Here is a 20,704-nt window from a genome sequence, read left to right as displayed (position 1 = left end):
TCTGGAATCCTGCCTAACTGACCTTAATTAATAAGTGTAACAATTAGTCACCACCCATGCACAATATGAGGCCTCTTTCTTTAATCTAGCCTACTTAACAATTACCCCATATATAAAAATTGTGACTTTTTTTCCTGTGATTTTTTTTCCTATACTAAATTGTGACTTTTTTCTGTGACATTTTTTTCCTGTGACTTTTTTTCCAGCCACCATTGTGGCGTAACGTGTCGCGACTGTAGTACAATGTTAATGGACATTATCAGCCGCCCTGCTTCATTACTGTAAATAATGCTGTAAAACCCTTGATTAAGTAGACTTTCCCATCTAAAATTACAAAACTGACCAATTACGTAGTACCAAAGAAAAGAAAATTATCACTTGGGTATCGTGAGTGGTCATTTTTACTCTAACGCACCCTATCAATATGCCTAATAATATGCTACTTTTTTTATGAGAGAAATACTATAACCCCATTTCGTTCTATTGATGCAAATAGAAATATATTTAGTTTAAAAGTTGATTATACTCTCAAGTCATTTATGTTGTTTTACAAGTCAGGTTAATGAAAGTGAAGCGCCTTGTCGTAAATTAGAGCGTTTGTTTACACTGTGCGTGCAGATTTCATTATGTACAGCCCGAACATAAAAAATGCGATATTTTCTTAAACAATAAAAAATAAATGTTTGTCCTACATTTATATTTTTTACATATTTAAATACATCATATCGAGGTGTATCTTTATGCTAAATATGAACAGTATACACCTCGGCATTAGCATCCGAGTTTTGGTTTTGTCTCCGGGTTACTTTCGGGCTCCGGGCTGTAAATTGGTCGACCGGTCTGATCTGGCACCATCGGTTTCTCCACCCTCCGACTCGCTATCCGTTTTTTCTTCAGTATCACTGTTGTAAGTAAATGTGTGGGTCTTTCTTCATTTACTAACAGCTCATATTGATACGGCAAAACGTTTTGCGAACGAACACTCATTGTTTTGGTAAGCTGTGCAAGTCTTAGATTCTTTATGAGTGGTACGGACTAATGCTTTTAAGTGTAAGGCTTCAGATCAAGCGACGCGTCTCTGACGTCACAGACCTCGTGATTGCCCTGCTCATTAAAGATCGGCAATTTCCGCTAAGAGCTCGTATCTGGGGTTTTTTTATGGAGATATTTTAAGTAATTAATTTTTTTTTTTTTTTTTTTTTTTTAGGTGATTCAATTTATAATTAATTGTACATGGTTGGTGCCAAATATAGGTCACGTGACATGTTTCCTTTAACACGTCATCAAGTTTGAGGTGAAATGTTTTGAGGTTAACATGTTTCTACTTTGGATAATATTTTTTAATACTTATTTTGTGTACACCCATTATTACCTCAGCTTTGGTGCAGTCTAAAACCCTGTAAATATCACACATTTTGGACAGAGAATATAGAAAATGTCTGACAAACTGCGGAACACCCAGAAACACTGTACAGATTGAAGCGAGACCCAGGCCAGTGGTAAATTGCTCGCTTGATGCGTGGCCGGTTTGGGATCGATCCCCGTCACTTGTCATTGGGCTATTCCAGCTAGTGCACCACAACTGGTATATCTAAGACTGTGGTATGTGCTATCCTGTCTGTGTGATGGTGCATATAAAAGATCCGTTGCTACTAATGGAAAAATGTAGCGAGTTTTATCTTTAATTACCTAATGTCTGCTCTAGGGGTGTCATTAAACAAAACAAACTTCTATACGGATTATTAAAAATCTAGACTTCCGATAAAACCCCAAAAGAACTTTTCTGTCTGGAGGATACAAGTCCATCATCTTGTGTCGAGCTGTCAGGTAATGATAGAGTTGTCCGCACAGATGAGCCAGCAGAATCTCCAGGTCACTAGGGGGCACTGTTCCGGGTGTGGTGTCCATGTGGCCCGAGCTATCAAGTCTCTTGAATTCTTGTATTAGAAACTGGTAGATGTTTCTGAGGTTCTAAAAAAAATTATGAAGACAAAATGTTTTTAAGAAGTGTTTAAGAAATGATCACATGGAGAGGTGGTGAAAAGGTTGTGAGACAATGTTTTCAAACACTCGCCACCTACAAATTGGCAGCTTTTTATTTTACAATGAGTTATTTTAAAATGTATCCAATGAATTGGCTGGAACGAGAACTGATGGGCCCATCGACAGGGATCGATCCTTGACCGACCACACATCGAGCATACGCTTTACCACTAGGCTATGTCCCGCCTCCTAACTGCGGGATGAAAAGTTGGGTGCACCTTGGACTTTTACCCACTCAGATACTATTTGGTTTCCAGCTACGAGTTGTAGGATAAATGGTATCTAACATACACAATGGTAGTATTCTATTTCTTAGGGGGCGGGACATAGCCCAGTGGTAAAGCGCTCGCTTGATGCACAGTCTGTCTAGGATCAATCCCCGTCGATGGACCCATTGGGCTATTTCTTGTTCCAGCCAGTGCTCCACAACTGGTTTAACAAAGGTCGTGGTATGTACGATCCTGCCTGTGGGATGGTGCATATAAAAGATCCCTTGCTGCTAATTGAAAAGAGTAGCCCATGAAGTGGCGACAGTTGATTTCCTCTCTCAATATCTGTGTGGTCCTTAAAGGTAGGGTCTACACAAACAAGAGCCTTATGTGTTGGAAAGATGCATACCCGGACCACCAACACATACTGACACTTTAACAAATGAAAAATGCGTAGTTTTAGAGTTAATAAAAAAACATGATTATTCCTGCTAACTGGGGGCAGCCATTTTGTTTCACTTGGGGCGAAGTGACGTCAGCTCTGTCCATCTCCTCTATTGACAGTGTAAACAAACGCTCTAATTTACGACAAGGCGCTTTGCTTTCATCAACCTGACAACATAAATGACTTGATAGTATAATAAACTATTTAACTAAATATATTTCAGGTTACATCAATAGAACAAAATGGAGTTATAGTATTTTTCTTTTTTTTTAAATCCCCCCCAAAAATGCATACTATTAGGCCTATTGGTAGGGCACGTTCAAGCAAAAACGACCACTCATGATACCCAAGTGATACTTTTCTTTTCTTTGGGACGACGTAATTGGTCAGTTTTGTGATTTTAGATGGGAAAGTATACTTAATCAAAGGGTTTTACAGAATTACTTACAGTAATAAAAGCATGGCAGTTGGTAATGTCCATTATGATTTGAGGTGTATCCATGCTGTTATCACACAATACTCTGTGATCTTCATAAAAGAGGCACGCCTTTTTAGTGTCTAGACACAGTGTCTGGGGACCGTCTAAATATACACCTGCCAATCAGGAACCACAGGTACAGGCCACGGAAAGAAAAGACTCGCTTTTTTCATTGGATGGTATGGCAGTAGCAACCTGGTCATCACCTAGAAGCAGCCAGTATGTCTATAAATTGTTATCACACAAATATGTGTTAACAGTATGTGTTATAAAAATAAACGAATGATGTTCTCACCAATGGGTATGTAAGAAATTACAAAATTGTTAATAATGGCATCTGCTACCTTCAGACTACAGGATTTAAAATTTTATGGGAGATACTTTATCATGGTTACACCAACATTCAAAATGTTGCTTACCTCCCTTGCCCTTCCAATACCATGAAACCTCTTCTGGCCTAAAAAGGTCAAATTCATGTACATTTTACCTGGTTACACCAACATTCAAAATGTTGCTTACCTCCCTTGCCCTTCCAATACCAGGAAACCTCTTCTGGCCTAAAAAGATCAAATTCATGTACATTTTACATGGTTACACCAACATTCAAAATGTTGCTTACCTCCCTTGCCCTTCCAATACCAGGAAACCTCTTCTGGCCTAAAAAGGTCAAGGTCATGTACATTTTCTCTGCTGTGGCTAGTTGTGAGAAACATTGCAGCAGAGTGCCCCAGCAAGTGGCAGTTCCACCTTTATCCTTGTCCTGAAGATATTAAAAGAAAAAGTAAAGTTTGTTTTATTTAACGACGCCGCTAGAGCACATTGATTTTTTATCTTATCATCGGCTATTGGACGTCAAACATATGGTCATTCTGACACTGTTTTTAGAGGAAACCCGCTGTCGCCACATAGACTACTCTTTTTACGACAGGCAGCAAGGGATCTTTTATTTGCGCTTCCCACAGGCAGGGTAGCACAAACCATGGCCTTTGTTGAACCAGTTGTGGATCACAGGGTTTGGAGTCGGTATCTCGATTAAAAATCCCATGCCTCGACTGGGATCCGAACCCAGTACCTACCAGCCTGTAGACCGATGGCCTGCCACGACGCCACCGAGGCCGGTCTATATTAAAAGAAAGAAAGAAAGACGTTTTATTTAACGACACACTCAACACATTTTAGTTATGGTTATATGGCGTCAGACATATGGTTAAGGACCACACAGATATTGAGGGAGGAAACCTGCTGTTGCCACTTCATGGGCTACTCTTTTTGATTACAAGCTGGGAATCTTTTATATGCCAACGCCTTCGGTCAAAAATGACATTTGCAGGATAAAATAAATAATAACACCCGCAAATCTAAAAACTCCATATGGTTATCTCCTAATTGGTTCTTAGGCCAAAGGATCAAATCCCCTGTGGACCAACATGTATCCTGTTTCCCCACCTTCCTAACCAGTACCTCATGACTTGTATATAAACGGTCTTTCCTTAATGGAAAAATGTAGCAGGTTTCCTCCGAGTCAAAATGGCCAAATGTTTGGCAACCGAAAGCTAATGATTAGTTAATCAATGTGCTCTAGTGGAGTCGTTAAACTGACAGACACTAGTTTTTAAACACCATGGCATATCTGTCAATATTAGAACTATTTTTGATGACTGAAATCAAACATTACTCAGATTTAATTATTTGGATTATCCATTTCCGTGCATCCAAAGTTTTTTTGGCTTGGTGCTTATAAAACTTTTAGAGTCGAGACTCGAGACTCTATTTAACAGAGTCTGTGACAGTAATGTCATGACAAAGCCATACAAATTGTATGTGTGTGACGTCATTAGAGATTGAGTCTGCACTCTAAACGTTTTATAAGCACGGGCCCTGGTCATCCTGGTATTTGTAATACCAAGAAATGCATTTTTCATATTTTTAAAAACACACGTACCTCTGAATTCTAAATAAAGGATATGGAGATGTTCATTACTTTTAAAGGGACATATACCCTAGTTTTAAACACTAAGACATATTTTTACTATTAGAGCCGTTTTTGATAACTGAAATCATATTTTACTTAGATTTTATTGTTTACATTATCCAAGTCGGTACATTCGAAGTGTTTTTGGTTATCCTGTTGTTTTTAATATCACAAAATGCATTTTTCATATTTTTAAAAACACACGTACCTCTGAATTCTAAATAAAGGAGATGGAGATGTTTATTACTTTTAAAGAGTATTTCCCATTTCAACATCACAGACTCTTGTTTCACTCTGTTGTAACTTTATAGAAATGTGTTACAGTTTTGTACATCAACTAAACTTAGTGTCCAATTTTATGGGTTGAAATTAGGCTCTGCAACTTTAAATAACCAAACTTAGGGTCCAATTTTATGGGTTGAAACTAGGGTCTGCAACTTTAAATAACAAAACTTAGGGTACAATTTTATGGGTTGAAACTAGGGTCTGCAACTTTAAATAACCAAACTTAGTGTCCAATTTTATGGGTTAAACTAGGGTCTGCAACTTTAAATAAAATAAACTAAGCGGTTAATTTTTATTTTTATTTTAAACATTCAGTTTACCGCAAGTTCTTTCGCCCGGTCAAATGCGAACTGACTGAGGTGTAAGAAATAATTTTCTAAAAAGTTCTCCTCTCTCGAGTCAGATGCTGGAGATGACATTACTCAGTCTGGGTTAGATCATTTGTCTCACTGGAACTCTTCTGAAAAAAAGAAGTAAAAAAAGGAGATTAATTTGCATGTCCTCAGCATTTAAAGATAATTTTTTCTATGAACACTGTGAATTACGTAGAAAATGTGTTTCTCGCCAAATAAAGACAAAGAATGAAAAAACTGTTTTATTTAACAACGCACTCAAAACATTTTATTTACAGTTATATGGCATCGGACATATGGTTAAGGACCACACAAATATTCAGAGGAAACCCGCTGTCGCCACTTCATGAGCTATTCTTTTCGATTAGCAGCAAGGGATCTTTTATATGCACCATCCCACAGACAGGATAGCACATACCATGGCCGTTGATATACCAGTCGTGGTGCACTGGCTGGAGCGAGAAATAGCCCAATGGGCCCATCGACAGGGATCGATCCTAGACTGAGCGCACATTGAGCGAGCGCTGTACCAATGGGCTACATCCCGCCCCCGCCAAATAAAGAGTGCATAATCTGAAATACGTACACTACCATTTTGTTTTATGTATATAGTAAATAAATATTTTTAAATTGTCCCCCTGTATCCAAAACGATTTCCATGCCCAGTGATTCGGTGCAGTGGGTGTGGCCCGGTAACCTAGCTATTTATAGACTGCCTATGACCTCACTTTGTAGCCTATTTATAATTGCAACACATGATACTACAAGATAGTTTAACACTTTTAAATATTTTGGGGGCGGGACGTAGCAAAGTGGTAAGGTGCTCACTTGAAGCACGATCAATCTGGGATCAATCCCCATCAGTGGGCCCACTGAAGTATTTCTCGTTCCAGCCAGTGCACCACGACTGGTATATCAAAGGCTGTGGTATGTGCTATCCTGTCTGTGGGATGGTGCATTTAATAGATCACTTGCTGCTAATGGAAAAATGTAGCGGGTTTCCTCTTTAAGATTACACGTCAAAAATTACCAAATGTTTGACATCCAATAGCCGATGATTAATAAATCAATGTGCTCTAGTGGTATCAGTAAACAAAACAAACTTTTAAACTTTCTTAAAATTTGTACATCTCATGATCAGTTTTGGAATATTTTTCTTTAGTGGCACAGTTTGTCGTTACTGCAGATGCATGTTCAAATTTCAAAGTGATACACGCCTACGATGAATATTTCTCCTGGGTAGATTGTGTACACACATGGATCTTAGTTCACTTTTATTTCTAGTAACAATGTGACTAATTGTGAACTGGACTGATTGTTAAGTATAAGATGTTAAACGTTTCGTTTTTGTTTCCTTTTTTCTGTATTTTCCATTTCAGTTTTCTCTCAAGATTTTTGTTTGAACTAAAATAACCGAAAAGTGTTATACCGTTTACTAATTATATTTTTAAAATGCAGGGAAATATTTTTCAGACTAGTTTTGTCATTCTTAATATCAATAATGCTGTCCTATTTCATGTTTATACAAGAAAACACGTAAATGATTTTTTGAAATTATCATATAATTATTGATAATTCTAATAATTTTTAAATGCACCTTTAACAATATATCAGGGAATGAACTATTCAAAAATTAATTGAGCTTTAATTCACTAATATACACCGACAACGTAACAACTTCCTACGAGTATATGCATAATACTGAGAGCACTGAATCACCAGATGTGCCGATACACCGGACAAGACTGTAGGGTAATTTCGTACCATGGTCATTTCAGAAAGGTTATAGAATCATATCAAATGACCTTACTACGAAATGCCTATGGTACAAAACACCTACATGTATGGTGCAAAATGAATATGGTACGAATTGACCAGCAAACTGGTCTAGGTTCCATCGTACAAAAAAAGAAAGTTCTATGTCAAAGTTCGAGGTACAATCAAATATTTATGCAGTAAACACAGCTGCGGCTGTGATTGGTAGTAATATGTGACATTGATTAATTATTTGTGCAAATACTATTATCTATTGGCAATAAATAAATACACTTTTATTTGTTAAATACAAGGCCATACCACTTTCCTTTTTTATTTGGTTGCTTGGTTATATTTGTTGTATCTGTGAAAATGTTCTTCATAGGTGAATTTGAAAGGAGTGTTTGGCAACCTATAGTCTGTCCCACAGTGATTGCATTTTTTTCATACTATGTAATTTACTTCAAGTTATTTATTTCCAAGCCGATTGATTTGTAAATTGCACATACAAATTGTATTTCTTTGTTATTTCCAAAACAATTTTACTGTTCTTACGTCAACCAATCTGAAATTATTTCCAAAAAATATTTTAATAGAATGATGGGATGGATTATACCACTATTTTTTTTATACTGTAACGTCCCTGCAGTTGTTATGCAGTAAACACCAGAGGTTGAAACTAATGCAGGGTATCCTCAAAAACTGAATTGCAATTTTTAACAAAAATAACAGTTGCTAATAAAAACATTGGCATTAATTAAATGTTATATTATATGTGATCCCCCTCATCCCCCTCCCCCCCACCCCACATTTTCTTACAGGTAGATTAACTGTGAGATGCAACACTTTTTATTGGTGTAATGCCTCTATGTGTTGATATGCTGCTTATATCAATTTTATTAGTAAATGTTAACATTATCGGCAAATGAAATTGTTTTGGTCTATTGGAACCTATAGGGAAATCGATCTTGGTACCCATCCTAGGGGCGGGACGTAGCCCAGTGGTAAAGCTTTCGCTTGATGCGCGATCAGTCTGGGATCGATCCCCGAGCTATTTCTCGCTCCAGCCAGTACACCAAGACTGGTATATCAAAAGCCATGGTATGTTATCCTGTTTGTGGGATAATGCATATAAAAGATCCCTTGCTGCTAATCGAAAAAAAAGAAGAGTAGCCCATGAAGTGGCGACAGCAGGTTTCCCCTCTCAATATCTGTGTTGTCCTTAACCATATAATCGTTAATAAAATGTGTTGAGTGTGTCATGAAATAAAACATTTCTTTTGGTACCCATCCAACCTGTCTTATCTACTGCAGAATCATGAATGTCGATGAATGGTCTGAAAATTACTGTAAACCAGGGGCGTAGGCTGGGGGGTTCAGACGAAACACACACACACACCACACACACCCCGCTAAAGCAAATGGTCCGCTTTCAGAACTAAAACATACAGGTTTATACATATGGAGTTTCTGATGCAGTGATGGTGCAAAAACAAAATAGAAAAAGGTTCCATATTCATATTCGAACCCCCATCCCCCCACTGGTCCCAGGTCCAGGCCCCTGCTTACAAACCTTAAGTCTAGACTTTAATAAAGTCCAGACTTTAACGTCATGGGAACGCCATTCAAATAGCATTACGTTAAAGTCTGGACTTTAATAGAATTACGGTTAAAGTCTGGACTTTTTTATTAAAGTACTGTGATTGGTAAAGTAAGTTTTAAAAAAAAACACGGGCCAAGAGTACCACGCTAGCCTTGTGCCCCTGTAAACTCTATTGCGAAACTTAAACCTAACACGAAATTTTTAAAACTTGTGGGAAGGGGGTATTTATGGGTCACAGTTTGGTTGATATATTGCATATAGGACGGATTTATAGTTAGTCCAACCTAAATCTAGAGTAATAAGTTTTTTTAAAACATCACGCTTGTTCAAGAAAACCATTTTTAAAACATACTAGTTATCAATAACTTTATTTTTCAAGTACTGTTCATATTTCGTAATCCAGTATCGCTACGTTGTTCTTGTGAAAATTTGACATATTGGATTTTCTGTGTTAATTTTCACCATAAGGGTGCTTTTGTTCGTACTTTTGGGAGGAAATTGTCACAGAATATCAGGGACCAACCGTTCGTGTCATTCCGTAAAATATTCGGTACATCCCGTCACAATACATTTCTGTACGCTGTGTATTAAAATGTAGTGTTTAGCCGCGTTAATACCTTACTTGACCATTATGTCCCTCCACCGAGAACGCCATTATGTCCCTCCACCGAGAACGCCTTTTTTTCATACTATGAAATTTTCTACAAGCTATTTATTTCTGAGCCGACTGTTTTGTAAATTGCACACAAAAATAATACTTTTTGTTATTTCCAAAACACTTTTACTTTTCTTCTTACGTCAAACCAAACAAACTGATAATTAGTATTATATATATATATATATATATATATATATATATATATATATATATATATATATATTTATTTATTTATATATATATATATATATATATATATATAATATATATAATGATGGGACGGACTATAGCTCGAATGTCCTCTAGCCCTCCACTGTTTATATGTAACAGGGAAGGGCTAGAAGACACCCGAGCTACATAAGTAGTGTTCGAATTTTTGGTTACAAATACATACACGTTAAATGACTATATGAATTAAATATATGAAGAGAAAATTTAGTTTGTTTTATTTAACGACACCACTAGAGCACATTTATTTATAAATCATCGGCTATTGGATGTCAAATATTTGGTAATTTTGACATATAGTCTTAGAGGAAACCCACTACATTTTTCCATTGGTAGCAACAAATCGTTTATATACATTAACATCACAGACAGGATAGTACATACCATGGCATTTGATATACCAGTCGTGGTGCACTGACTCGAAAGAGAAATTGTATGAAGAGAGTATTTAACCTATATATTGTGAAAATATATAAAATTTACAAATATACAACAATTTTATTTATTTATATACATACTAATCTGTGTCAAGTACTTGTTCTTAAAACACATTCGTAACCTAAATGGTCTTTCACAATCACTGGCTTAGCCAGGATTTTATAGGGGGGAGGGGGGGAGGGCACACTATGTATGTATGTATGTATGTATGTATATGTATGATTTTATAAAATTTAGTAGTTTTAAAAAACAGAAGAAGTTTAATTGGGAGTCTGAATTGTCAATTGCTATACGCTCCTCTTTGACAGATCATGGGGCGGGATTTAGCTCAGTTAGTCGAGTTCTCGCTTGAGCTGCTTGCGTCACAGGATCGAACAGCCTCGGTGGATCCATTCAGCTGATTGGGGGTTTTCTCGTTCAAACCATGCAGTACACCACAACTGGATAAAGGCCGTGGTATGCGTTTTCCTGTCTGTGGGAAAGTGCATATAAAAGATCCCTTGCTGCATTAGAACAAATGTAGCGGGTTTCCTGATCGACGTGCTCGTTAAACAAAACAAACTTTTTGCCAGGTTGTATTAATTATGGTGAGACGTCCATCCCTCCTAAGTTCCGAACGAAAACGTTTCGTTTCCGTGGCATATCTTTCTTAACAATTCATATCACCAAACTTTCTTTTATGCAAGTACAATTACCTGTTTCCATTTTTTTCTTTTCTTCGAGAGGTGATATCGTCTAATTGACGGCTCGGTGGTCATCCGCCTATCCACGGTCAATTAGACGATATCACCTCGAGAAGAACAAATAATGGAAACTGGTGATCATCCGCCTATCCACGGTCAATTAGACGATATCACCCCCGCCTATCCACCGTCAATTAGACGATATCACCTCGAGAAGAACAAATAATGGAAACTGGTGGAAACTGGTGATCATCCGCCTATCCACCGTCAATTAGACGATATCACCCCGAGATGAACAAATAATGGAAACTGGTGATCATCCGCCTATCCACGGTCAATTAGACGATATCACCTCGAGAAGAACAAATAATGGAAACTGGTGATCATCCGCCTATCCACCGTCAATTAGACGATATCACCCCGAGAAGAACAAATAATGGAAACTGGTGATCTCCATTGTAAAATACCTTTTACCTTCTTTTATTTTATTTCCTGTAAATTATATATCTTTTATTTTTAATGTAATATAAATAGAGAACTATTTTCATTCCCGAAATTCTCCGATGTTAAGGCCGGCGCAGACGAGCGTTAAAAAACGCAGCGACGTGCGTTAAAAATAGCAGTCCGTCTAAAAACGCATGCCGCTCGTGTACATATGCGTCGTGTTAGCGTTTACCTGCGATAGGTCAGGGATTTCTCTGCGTATATATATTTTTAACGTCATGTGACGTGAGTAATCATGTAACATGTACAAAATGGTGCCACATATGTGGTTGACTCTATTTACGTCAAATGTAAGCTTAGGCCTACTGTACGGAAATTAAATATACCAGGCATTTGTATTTTTTAGGCAATTCCCCCCATTGCCGCAGCCTTCAAAACTCTGTCACTATACTCAGGTGAATTAACCTGGTACAGGACGTTCTCTCCTGGTAGAGCTATATCAACATGTGTTCGTTTTTTGAGTCCACATGGTGTCAGTGGATGACGCCATTTTGAAACGCTTCGACAGACGATTGGTTCATCTAACAAATCTCATGGCAACGCAGACACAGATTGGCGCACACGGTGCGTTTTCAATCGGATCCGTCTGCGTTCATCCGTTCAATGTCAAACACGTTTGATTTCTAAAAATGCATCGCAGAGTTAAAAAACGCAACGCAGCTGCAACGCAGGATAGTCGCACACTGTGCGTTTTTACTGCGTTCATCCGATTTTTGACGGAATGCGATTTTTAACGCACCTCGCTGCGTTTTTTTATCGCTCGTGTGCGCCGGATTTTACTCTTCCACATTTAAATTTGTCAAACGTATCTGTAACTGAATGACTTCAATTGATAGGAAGAGTCAATCATCGGGGTAACGAAATTTGAAGTAAATTTGCAAAACTGGTTATATGAAAAATACTATTGTGTATTTGAACTAATTTTTATTTATATAGACGCAAAAATAACAACAACAACATAATGCTTTAAAGGGACACACCCTAGTTACGTTTATTTGTTAACCATTACGGTGTTGTTTTTCGCTATTAAACCCCATTTTTCACAAATAAAATTGCACTTTACTTACATTTTATTATTTAGAATACACATTTCCATTCACCTGAAGTGCTTTTTGGTAATCCTGATTTTTTTAAAACCACGAAATGCATTTTTTGCATTTTTTCACAAGACGTTTTGTCGAGAAAAACCGTTAAGCAAGCGAGGTCCAATCTATTTTTAGAGGGAATATTTCCATTTCAATGTCACAGACGTTGGTATATCACGTGACCGTTATCATTTTGGTTCGGTTTGTTTTCTCGTGCACGGTTCGCGCAATCAACATCCGATTTGTTGTTCATTTGTGAAATTTTTCTTCACAGTTCGTGAACATTTTCAGTAACAATAAAGTTCAGACAAGTAAGTGTCTCAATACAAAACGTTACAAACCCTTAAAACCAATAATTTTTCTAAGTCTTACGATATCTGGAGAGGGGATACAACCAGGACAGAACAGTTGGAACATGTCCAGAAGAGGTGAAACGAACGCACCCCGAGTCTGTGAAATTTGTCGTGACGTAGGCATTGTTGTGCTTCGAGCGATATCTACCGGTGACATCAGAATACTAACTTTGGGACATGGGGATTCCCATGGTATTTATCGATATAAAACCTGCTTTTTCACTCCATTTGATAAAAACGTGATCTAAGTGTGTTACAGGTTTGTAGATTAACCAAATTATAATTTATTTTCGCTGGATGGAACTAGGATGTGCGGCTTTAAACTGAAAGCAATACCAATAAAGCACTTTTAAGATGGAAGAACATAAAAAAACCTTCAAATACCCTGCAATATGGAACGGTCTGAAATGTAAACTTGTAAAAGTGTTTGTCGATAAAACAGATTTATATATATTCGTTTTTATTTATTATGCTACGTTGCTAAAGGGGCATTCTCATTATGCGCTTAGTCGTACCGACTTGTCGCATGCGACGGAATCGTACTGTGAAAGCATACAAATCGGAACGACATCAGTCGTATACAAGTCGTGCCGGAATCGTACCGATTAGGGACCTATTCTATTTCTCACGACAAATCGTAAGCTGTCAGCCAATCAAATCACATTAAGGTACAACCGTTTAGTTTCGTCACTCCAGTGTGTTTTTTATTTTATAAACATGTCAAAATGTCCGAATTTCATGGGTCCATAAAACCTATTATTATCCAGATGTGGTCAATAATTGTTTTGTTACATAATGTTATTAGTAAAATTGTCTACATTCATGTTTTCTTTATTTCTGTGGAAATTTGTAGGCATTTACATTTCCCGCAAAATATTTTTAAACTGACGCGCTTTGTTTGACGTCATCAAATTTTATGACGTAACGTTTTCCTACACACACGATTCGAGTCACAACGGCAAGCAGGTGCGACTAATAGCATAATGAGAAGGCCGCTTAATTCATATTTGTTGTGTGATAATGGTTGCGAATTTCAACGCTACAGCCTATCATGTCAAAGGTAGGTGTCATTTAAGTAATTTTATTGATGCTGGGAGCTGTGTTTGTTATAATATCTGTGTTTTGAAAGTTCGTTTGAAAACTGAGAGGCCATGACCGGGTAAAGGGGCGTTCTCTTGATGCGACTAGTCGTACCGATTTGTCGCATGCGATGGAATCGTACCGTGAGAACACCTAAATCGGAACGATTTTAGTCTTATACAACAAATCGTGTCTGAATCGTACCATTAGAACATTGTCTTTTTCTCACAACAAATCGTAAGCTCTCAGCCAATCAAATCACATTAAAGTACAACCGTTTAGTTTTTTTTACTTCCGTGTTTTTTCACCTGCTTATAAACATGTCAAAATGTCCGGATTTCATGGGTTAATAAAACATATTACTATCGAGATGTGGTCAATAATTGTTTTGTTACATAATGCCATCAGTAAATTGTCTACATTCATGTTTTCTTTATTTCAGTGGAAATGCACTTACATTTTCCGCAAAATATTTTTAAACTGATGGAGCTTTGTTTGACGTCATCAAATCTTATGACGTAACGTCTTCCCACACAATGACATACGATTCGAGTCGCTACGACAAATCGCATACGACATGCCGGTGCGAGTAATCGCATCATGAGAACGCCGCTTAAACGGGGTCATTTTCTAATTTTGAGTTTACACGATGATATTTCACTGCCAGGTGCACTTAAGGGATCAATATTTTTATCAATTTGTTGTAGAATTTTTGAATATTTGAGTTTTTGTTGGCAAAGTGTGAGTTATCAGTGTCGTCTGCTGTCAGTGGCTGTACATTGTCGATCAGCTCATTTCGCTCAACAGGACGATTGTTAGTTGAAATTCTGCTTGAAGAGGCCGATGCAGCAAGCAGTGGTTGCAAACCAAGGCGTCGCATGCGACGTTTACTACCCTCATTTCCGACGTCTATTTTTGCCACAGTTGCTCAGACTCCAGTTCATATTTTCTTGGTTCTTGTCTGAATGTATAGCTCGGCTTCAATGGGTTAATTTCTTCAGGAAAACTTTGAGTTTCCCACGAATACAGCGTCCATTACTGCTAATTGCCGTTGTTTTTAAAATATATTTTGTTTTGATTCATGTGCACAGTAGACCCAGTGATTTTCCGCGATCGCGGAAAACGGACAAAATTCCCATTGTGAAACGGAATTACGATTTTCCGTGAAGTTGAAAAAATTAATACTATTTTACTATTGCCACACGCTGTAAAACTGACGATTGACCCGTGCGCAGTACTATTGGCAAACGCTAGACTGGATTATGCGCTTCACGGTAAACTAAATGGTCACATTGGGAACCAATCAAATACTTCTCGAACGTTAGCGAAACGGTTGCTGGCTGAACTTAGGGCTGGTTTACTGCTTAGTCTGTTGCGCCTGCGCAGATGGGACAGGGTTTTTTTTTCTAGGAGTAAATTTAGCCAGCGGTTTGTCGCTAACGCTTGTCTTGGAAGACAGATTTTTATGCTACACATTAAACCGAATGACCATTTCGGGAAGCACCAGTCAAAATATGTTTGCAAACGTTTAGCAAAAAACCCCAGCTGGCTGAACGTTGCAATGTTACTTTATTTCTGCTGTGTCATGCGCACACTTCAATTTGCAGACGACGTTAGACTGTCAAAGAGATGATAAAATAAATGTTTATGTTTTGTGAACCCTAAGCCTCGATGAATAAAGCAGTGCACTTAATTGTTGGACAATCATGCTTTATGTAGTTATTATAATTGTAGCCTTTGCTCCTGATGTGATTTTTCGCTACTAATATGTAGGCTTACTTTGATTTAATGAGGAATAGCGACTCATGTCGACACCAGTCATCGAGTCAATTTTCGGACCCTTTAATTTGTCACAACGTATGTTAGTTCAATTGTTAATTACATATTGTAGTCTGAAACGGAATTTACAAAAACATGAAACGAAAAATAGCTTTTTTTTTTTTTTTTTAAACGGAAAACCACTGAGTCATACTTGTTCTATTCTTGGCCAACAATTTCACCAACTATATACAGTACAAGTGGACTACATTGCACACTTCTGTGGTAACAGACTCTGGCCCGTAGATGCCCCCGTGTGCCCCCATTACTGAGTGTCTGTAGCTCTCGATAAACTCCCAACTCCTACTCTGTCAGTTCCAACGCCTACTAGTACTTCGTTTTGCAACCACTGGCAAGCGTTGCTATATGATCTGGAGAGTATTCTTCGGGGTGATTTTGTGGTCCGAATATTTCTTCCAATTCACCCAAATTAAACGACTCGACTCCATCTTCCATATTTACAAACAATGACACTTCACCGCGTATGAATACACGTAAACAACGTTACAGTAGGTACATTGACTTTCGGAGAAGGGATATCGTAGAATGAACCACTTGTAATCAGCCAATAACAATGCTTGATTTCTTACAGGTATTTTACAATGTGGAATGGTGTTATATTGCATCCCATAACTAGGTCACCACGACCTACGTTTCTTGCATTCCTGCACATGCAAGGAAATGCTTGTCCGGGCCATATCTTCCTTATCAATTCATATAGGATAATCAAACCTTGCATGCATATACAACTTGGGATGGCAGGTGTCGCAATCCATAACTAGGTCACCATGACATACTTTTCATGCATTACTGCACAATAAAGTAAATCCTTGTCCAGGCCATCTTATCAATTCATATCAAATCTCAAATGCAAGCACAGCCTGGGATTGCAATGCCACGTACCATAACTAGGTCACTGTGACCTATTTTCCATACATTACTGCACATTAAAAGGAAATCCTTGTTCAGACCATATCTTCCTTATTAATTTATATAGGATTACCAAACCTCGTATGCAAATATACAATTTGGGGTGACAGTGTCGCATACCATAACTAGGTCACTGCAACCTATTTTTCACACATTACTGCACATTAAAGGAAAGCCTCGTCCAGGCCACATCTTTCTTATCAATTCATGTAGAATCATCAAATCTAGCATGCAAGTACAACCTGGTATGGCGGTGTGTCGCATACCATAACTAGGTCACTGCGACCTACTTTTCATACAATACTGCACATTAAAGGAAATACTTGTTAAGGTCATATCTTACTTACCAATTTATATAGGATCATCAAACCTCGTATGAAAACTAACTTGGGATGGCAGTGTGTTGCGTACTATAACTACTGCGACATATTTTTCATAAATTACTGCAGATTAAAGGAAATTGTTCTGATCAAAAAGTTTGTATTGTTCAACAACACTACTAGTTCACATCGATTTATTTATCATCGGCTACTGGATGTCAAACATTTGGTATTTTCAACATATAGTCTTAGAGAGGAAACCCGCTACATTTTTTCATTAGTAGCAAGGGATTTTGTTTTATGTTCTTCCTTATCAATTTATATAGGATCATCAAACCTTGCTTGTAAGTACAACTTGGGCTAGCGGTAAGTCCTGTATCATAACTAGGTCACCATGACTTACTTTTCATCAAACTCCTGACAGGTGTATCATATACATGTACCTCGCTGAAACTCTTGTTAAAGATGTATTCTCAAAATAATTATTTTTTTCAACAAAAAAAAGAAGCAAAGCCACAAGACAAATAAACAAAAGATTTATTCACCATTTGATTTGTAGATTGAAAAGGTAAAAAATATAATTCACCATAGCTGACAGTGCACTGCATGTAGTACACAATAGAGAACACAAACTATTACTGTTTTTAACAGATGAAGACATATGACTAAACAGTGTGCTGTTGATACCAGTAAAACAGAGATTCTGCCCAAACACTTTAAGTTTATTTAGTTATTTTTATTAAACCTCTACTCGTCCAAACGGAGGGGGCTATAGGTTTTGTCTGTCTTTCTCAACCCCTGCAATTAAGAAAATATCCACGACAAAAAAAAACCCAACTAAACATGCCAGTGAAAAAACCCCACCCCACCTGAATACTGTCAAGGGCCAAAAAATGCCGTGGAAAATTAAAAACTCCACGGCAATCTCTACGGCATTGCCGACTGCCGTGGGCAATTGAAGGGGTTGCTTTTTGTCTGTCATCTGCATTTGCGTAGGAAGCAGGGGGGCAAGGGGGACATGCCCCCCCCCACACTTCAGATATTTTGCTTTATATTTACTTTGTAAGTATTTATAATATAAAAATGTGCCCCCCCCCCCCCCCCACCACCACCACACACACACACACACTTTTTGGCACCTTCCTTCGCCACTTATCTGTACTGTATCTGTCAGTCCATCTGTCTGTCGGACTGACATAGTTTCCATGCCTTGAAATGGAGATTTGAATTTTTTTCTTCAGATTAATAAGTTTTATTTATTCATTCAAACTGAATAGCTTTTTATCTATCATTATTATATATACATTTGTCAAAAAAAATTAACATTTAAAAAAAAAATTAAGAGAAAAAAAAACAAAAAAAGAGAGAAGAAAAATCGGGAACTACTGCGTATTATGCAACAAGTTGATATTTATCTATACCACTGGAAAGAAATGAGATAACAAATACAGAGATATAAATAGTGCCTGCAACGAAAAGCCTGAGCTCTAGTTTCAGGAAATTAACCATGATGCTGACATTCAATTGGGAGATAACCATATGGATTTTTTTTAGATTTGCGGGTTGTCTATTTGATGACCGCAAATGTTTCATTTTTGACCGAAGGAGTTAGCCCGAGGTCAAAAATGAAACATTTGCAGGCATCAAACAGACAATAACACCCACAAAACTAAAAAGTATATATGTTTATGTCCATTGTAAACTGAATCGTTTTTCTACAGAACTAACTGTATATTTGGTATTTCTTGAAAAAACATACCTGACTACAATCTAACTGTAGACCCTTGAACCATTGACTTCGCCTGTTCCAATTGCTAATGACGTCTTTAGTTTTCTGGAAAAAAGAATTTAATTAACCAATCACAATAGAGAACACACTCACCATTAGAGTACAATTCCTTATTAATACATAGAAACTATTTCATGGTGGGGTTTTTTAATACGATTTTTATGTCAACGAGTGATGTGTTAAAACCATATTTTCATGAATTGCGAAGTAATGAGTGAAAATATGGTTTTCACACATCACAAGTTTTGAAGTGACTATTCTTTGATGCATTGCTGATAATTTCTGATGCCTTCCAATATAAAGGTTGGTCAAATGCTATTATTGGGGATACATAGTATTTCACAGCTAGATTAAAAAGGTAATCCAGTGTGGATGGAATACACGTCTTGTCTTCAGAGTATATGTCTATCATGGGCAAAAAAAACCAACAGAAGACTGACCAGGATGAAAATAACCTTCATGGACAATATGCACCATGCTATGACAAATTGGTGTCAGCTTGTGGAAACTGAACAACAGTTCCCATAAAATATCTATTTGCCTATCATAATCACTGAGTTTGGGAAGTTCTTGAAAGCAGACAGTTAGCAAAACAGTAGTCTATTATCTTGATCTTTTTCTTTCCTGTTATGTTTAAATCTGACAGACGTTTTTCTTGGTACAATATGATTTGTCTTCTTTCCTGGCCTCTTTCCATCTATTGTGAGGATGTTGTGGTCAATCTGGTCTGCAGCGAATAACAATGTTGTGTCTAACTGGTCATTATCCTTGCCTAGAACACCTGGAGCAACAGAATTAGCGGCATTCTTTTCAAACCGTTGCACTTTACTATAGATGATAAACCCCATTTCAGAAAGAGTGTCTAAAAGGAATCTAGATCGATATAAATGGGGCATCTGGGCAGCAAGTCTTATCTGTAATGGCACAACAGCAGCACTTGGCCTAACAACTTGAATAATTGACTGACCAATCGCTGTCACTTGTATCCGAGTATCTTTTCCAACAAATAGCAAATCCAGCATCGTATGAAGGGTGTTTAGAATTAATTGCAAAGCAGAATCCAGTTTCAGCATACGACTACCTGGATAACTGGTCAGCAATAGAAGCAACATTGGTTTTTATGTCACTTTTGACCGGCAGCAGTTTCAAGTATATTGAGATTCCTCATCACCTTCCTTAGCACTTTGGAAGTAAGACCGAAGTAATTGTGTAGTTTTCTCTCTCATAGTCACGAAGTCATGAAGGCCTACCCCATCTGCTATGCTTTAGTTTGTCCTTAAGGTAGTAATGTCTATATGGAAGAGACTCATTACAGCATAAAAATTGTTTCATTTTACACCTCAGGTCAGAAATTGTTAATTGTTCCTCATCATTACCCTCTAAGTAGGAACATATCTTGAGAAAGGCTTGCATCTGGGGCCGTATGCAGGAGGAGCGGATAGCGGCTAAACGCGGATTGCATATTTTCGAAGAAATCTTAGCCTACGAAGTCGTAAAATTATCGTAAGCTATGACGTCACTATGGCGTGTGCTGTAGTGACGTCACACCCTACGATGGTTTTACTATTTCGTAGCACTAAGAGAGCTTCAAAAATATGGGCCCAGGGGCCTATTTCACTAAACATCGTAAGCTACGTTTTGCACGTAAACGTAAATCTACGACTGAAGAGCATTT

General features: G+C 37.6%; 1 protein-coding gene and 1 long non-coding RNA gene across 5 annotated transcripts in view; one reads left to right on the top strand and one right to left on the bottom strand.

The window, feature by feature from the left end:
* LOC121377085 (KICSTOR complex protein C12orf66 homolog) overlaps positions 1 to 9,604 on the bottom strand; it is a 29,112-nt gene extending 19,508 nt beyond the window's left edge. For 2 of the 4 annotated variants that reach the window (XM_041504953.1, XM_041504955.1), the window contains exons 1-4: positions 8,837 to 8,922; positions 5,753 to 5,892; positions 3,795 to 3,935; positions 1,799 to 1,971 (exon numbers count right to left, since the gene is read on the bottom strand). In XM_041504953.1, the coding sequence (XP_041360887.1) occupies positions 1,799 to 1,971; positions 3,795 to 3,935; positions 5,753 to 5,851 (413 nt within the window). In that variant the 5' untranslated portion in view covers positions 5,852 to 5,892; positions 8,837 to 8,922. Of the gene's footprint in view, positions 1 to 1,798; positions 1,972 to 3,145; positions 3,185 to 3,794; positions 3,936 to 5,752; positions 5,893 to 8,836; positions 8,923 to 9,525 lie in introns of those variants that run through there. The other 2 variants (XM_041504954.1, XM_041504956.1) reach the window with 2 other exon arrangements.
* A 4,148-nt stretch (positions 9,605 to 13,752) lies between these two features.
* Positions 13,753 to 20,704, top strand: part of LOC121376758 — a 51,657-nt gene continuing 44,705 nt past the window's right edge. Inside the window, exon 1 of the long non-coding RNA XR_005958521.1 lies at positions 13,753 to 14,152. This is a non-coding gene — a long non-coding RNA (uncharacterized LOC121376758). The remainder of the gene's footprint in view (positions 14,153 to 20,704) is intronic.

The sequence above is a fragment of the Gigantopelta aegis genome, chromosome 7, assembly GCF_016097555.1.
Source record: "Gigantopelta aegis isolate Gae_Host chromosome 7, Gae_host_genome, whole genome shotgun sequence".
NCBI lineage: Eukaryota > Metazoa > Mollusca > Gastropoda > Neomphalida > Peltospiridae > Gigantopelta > Gigantopelta aegis.
The sequence above is the reverse complement of the archived record's forward strand: the minus strand, read 5'-3'. Positions and strand labels throughout refer to the sequence as shown.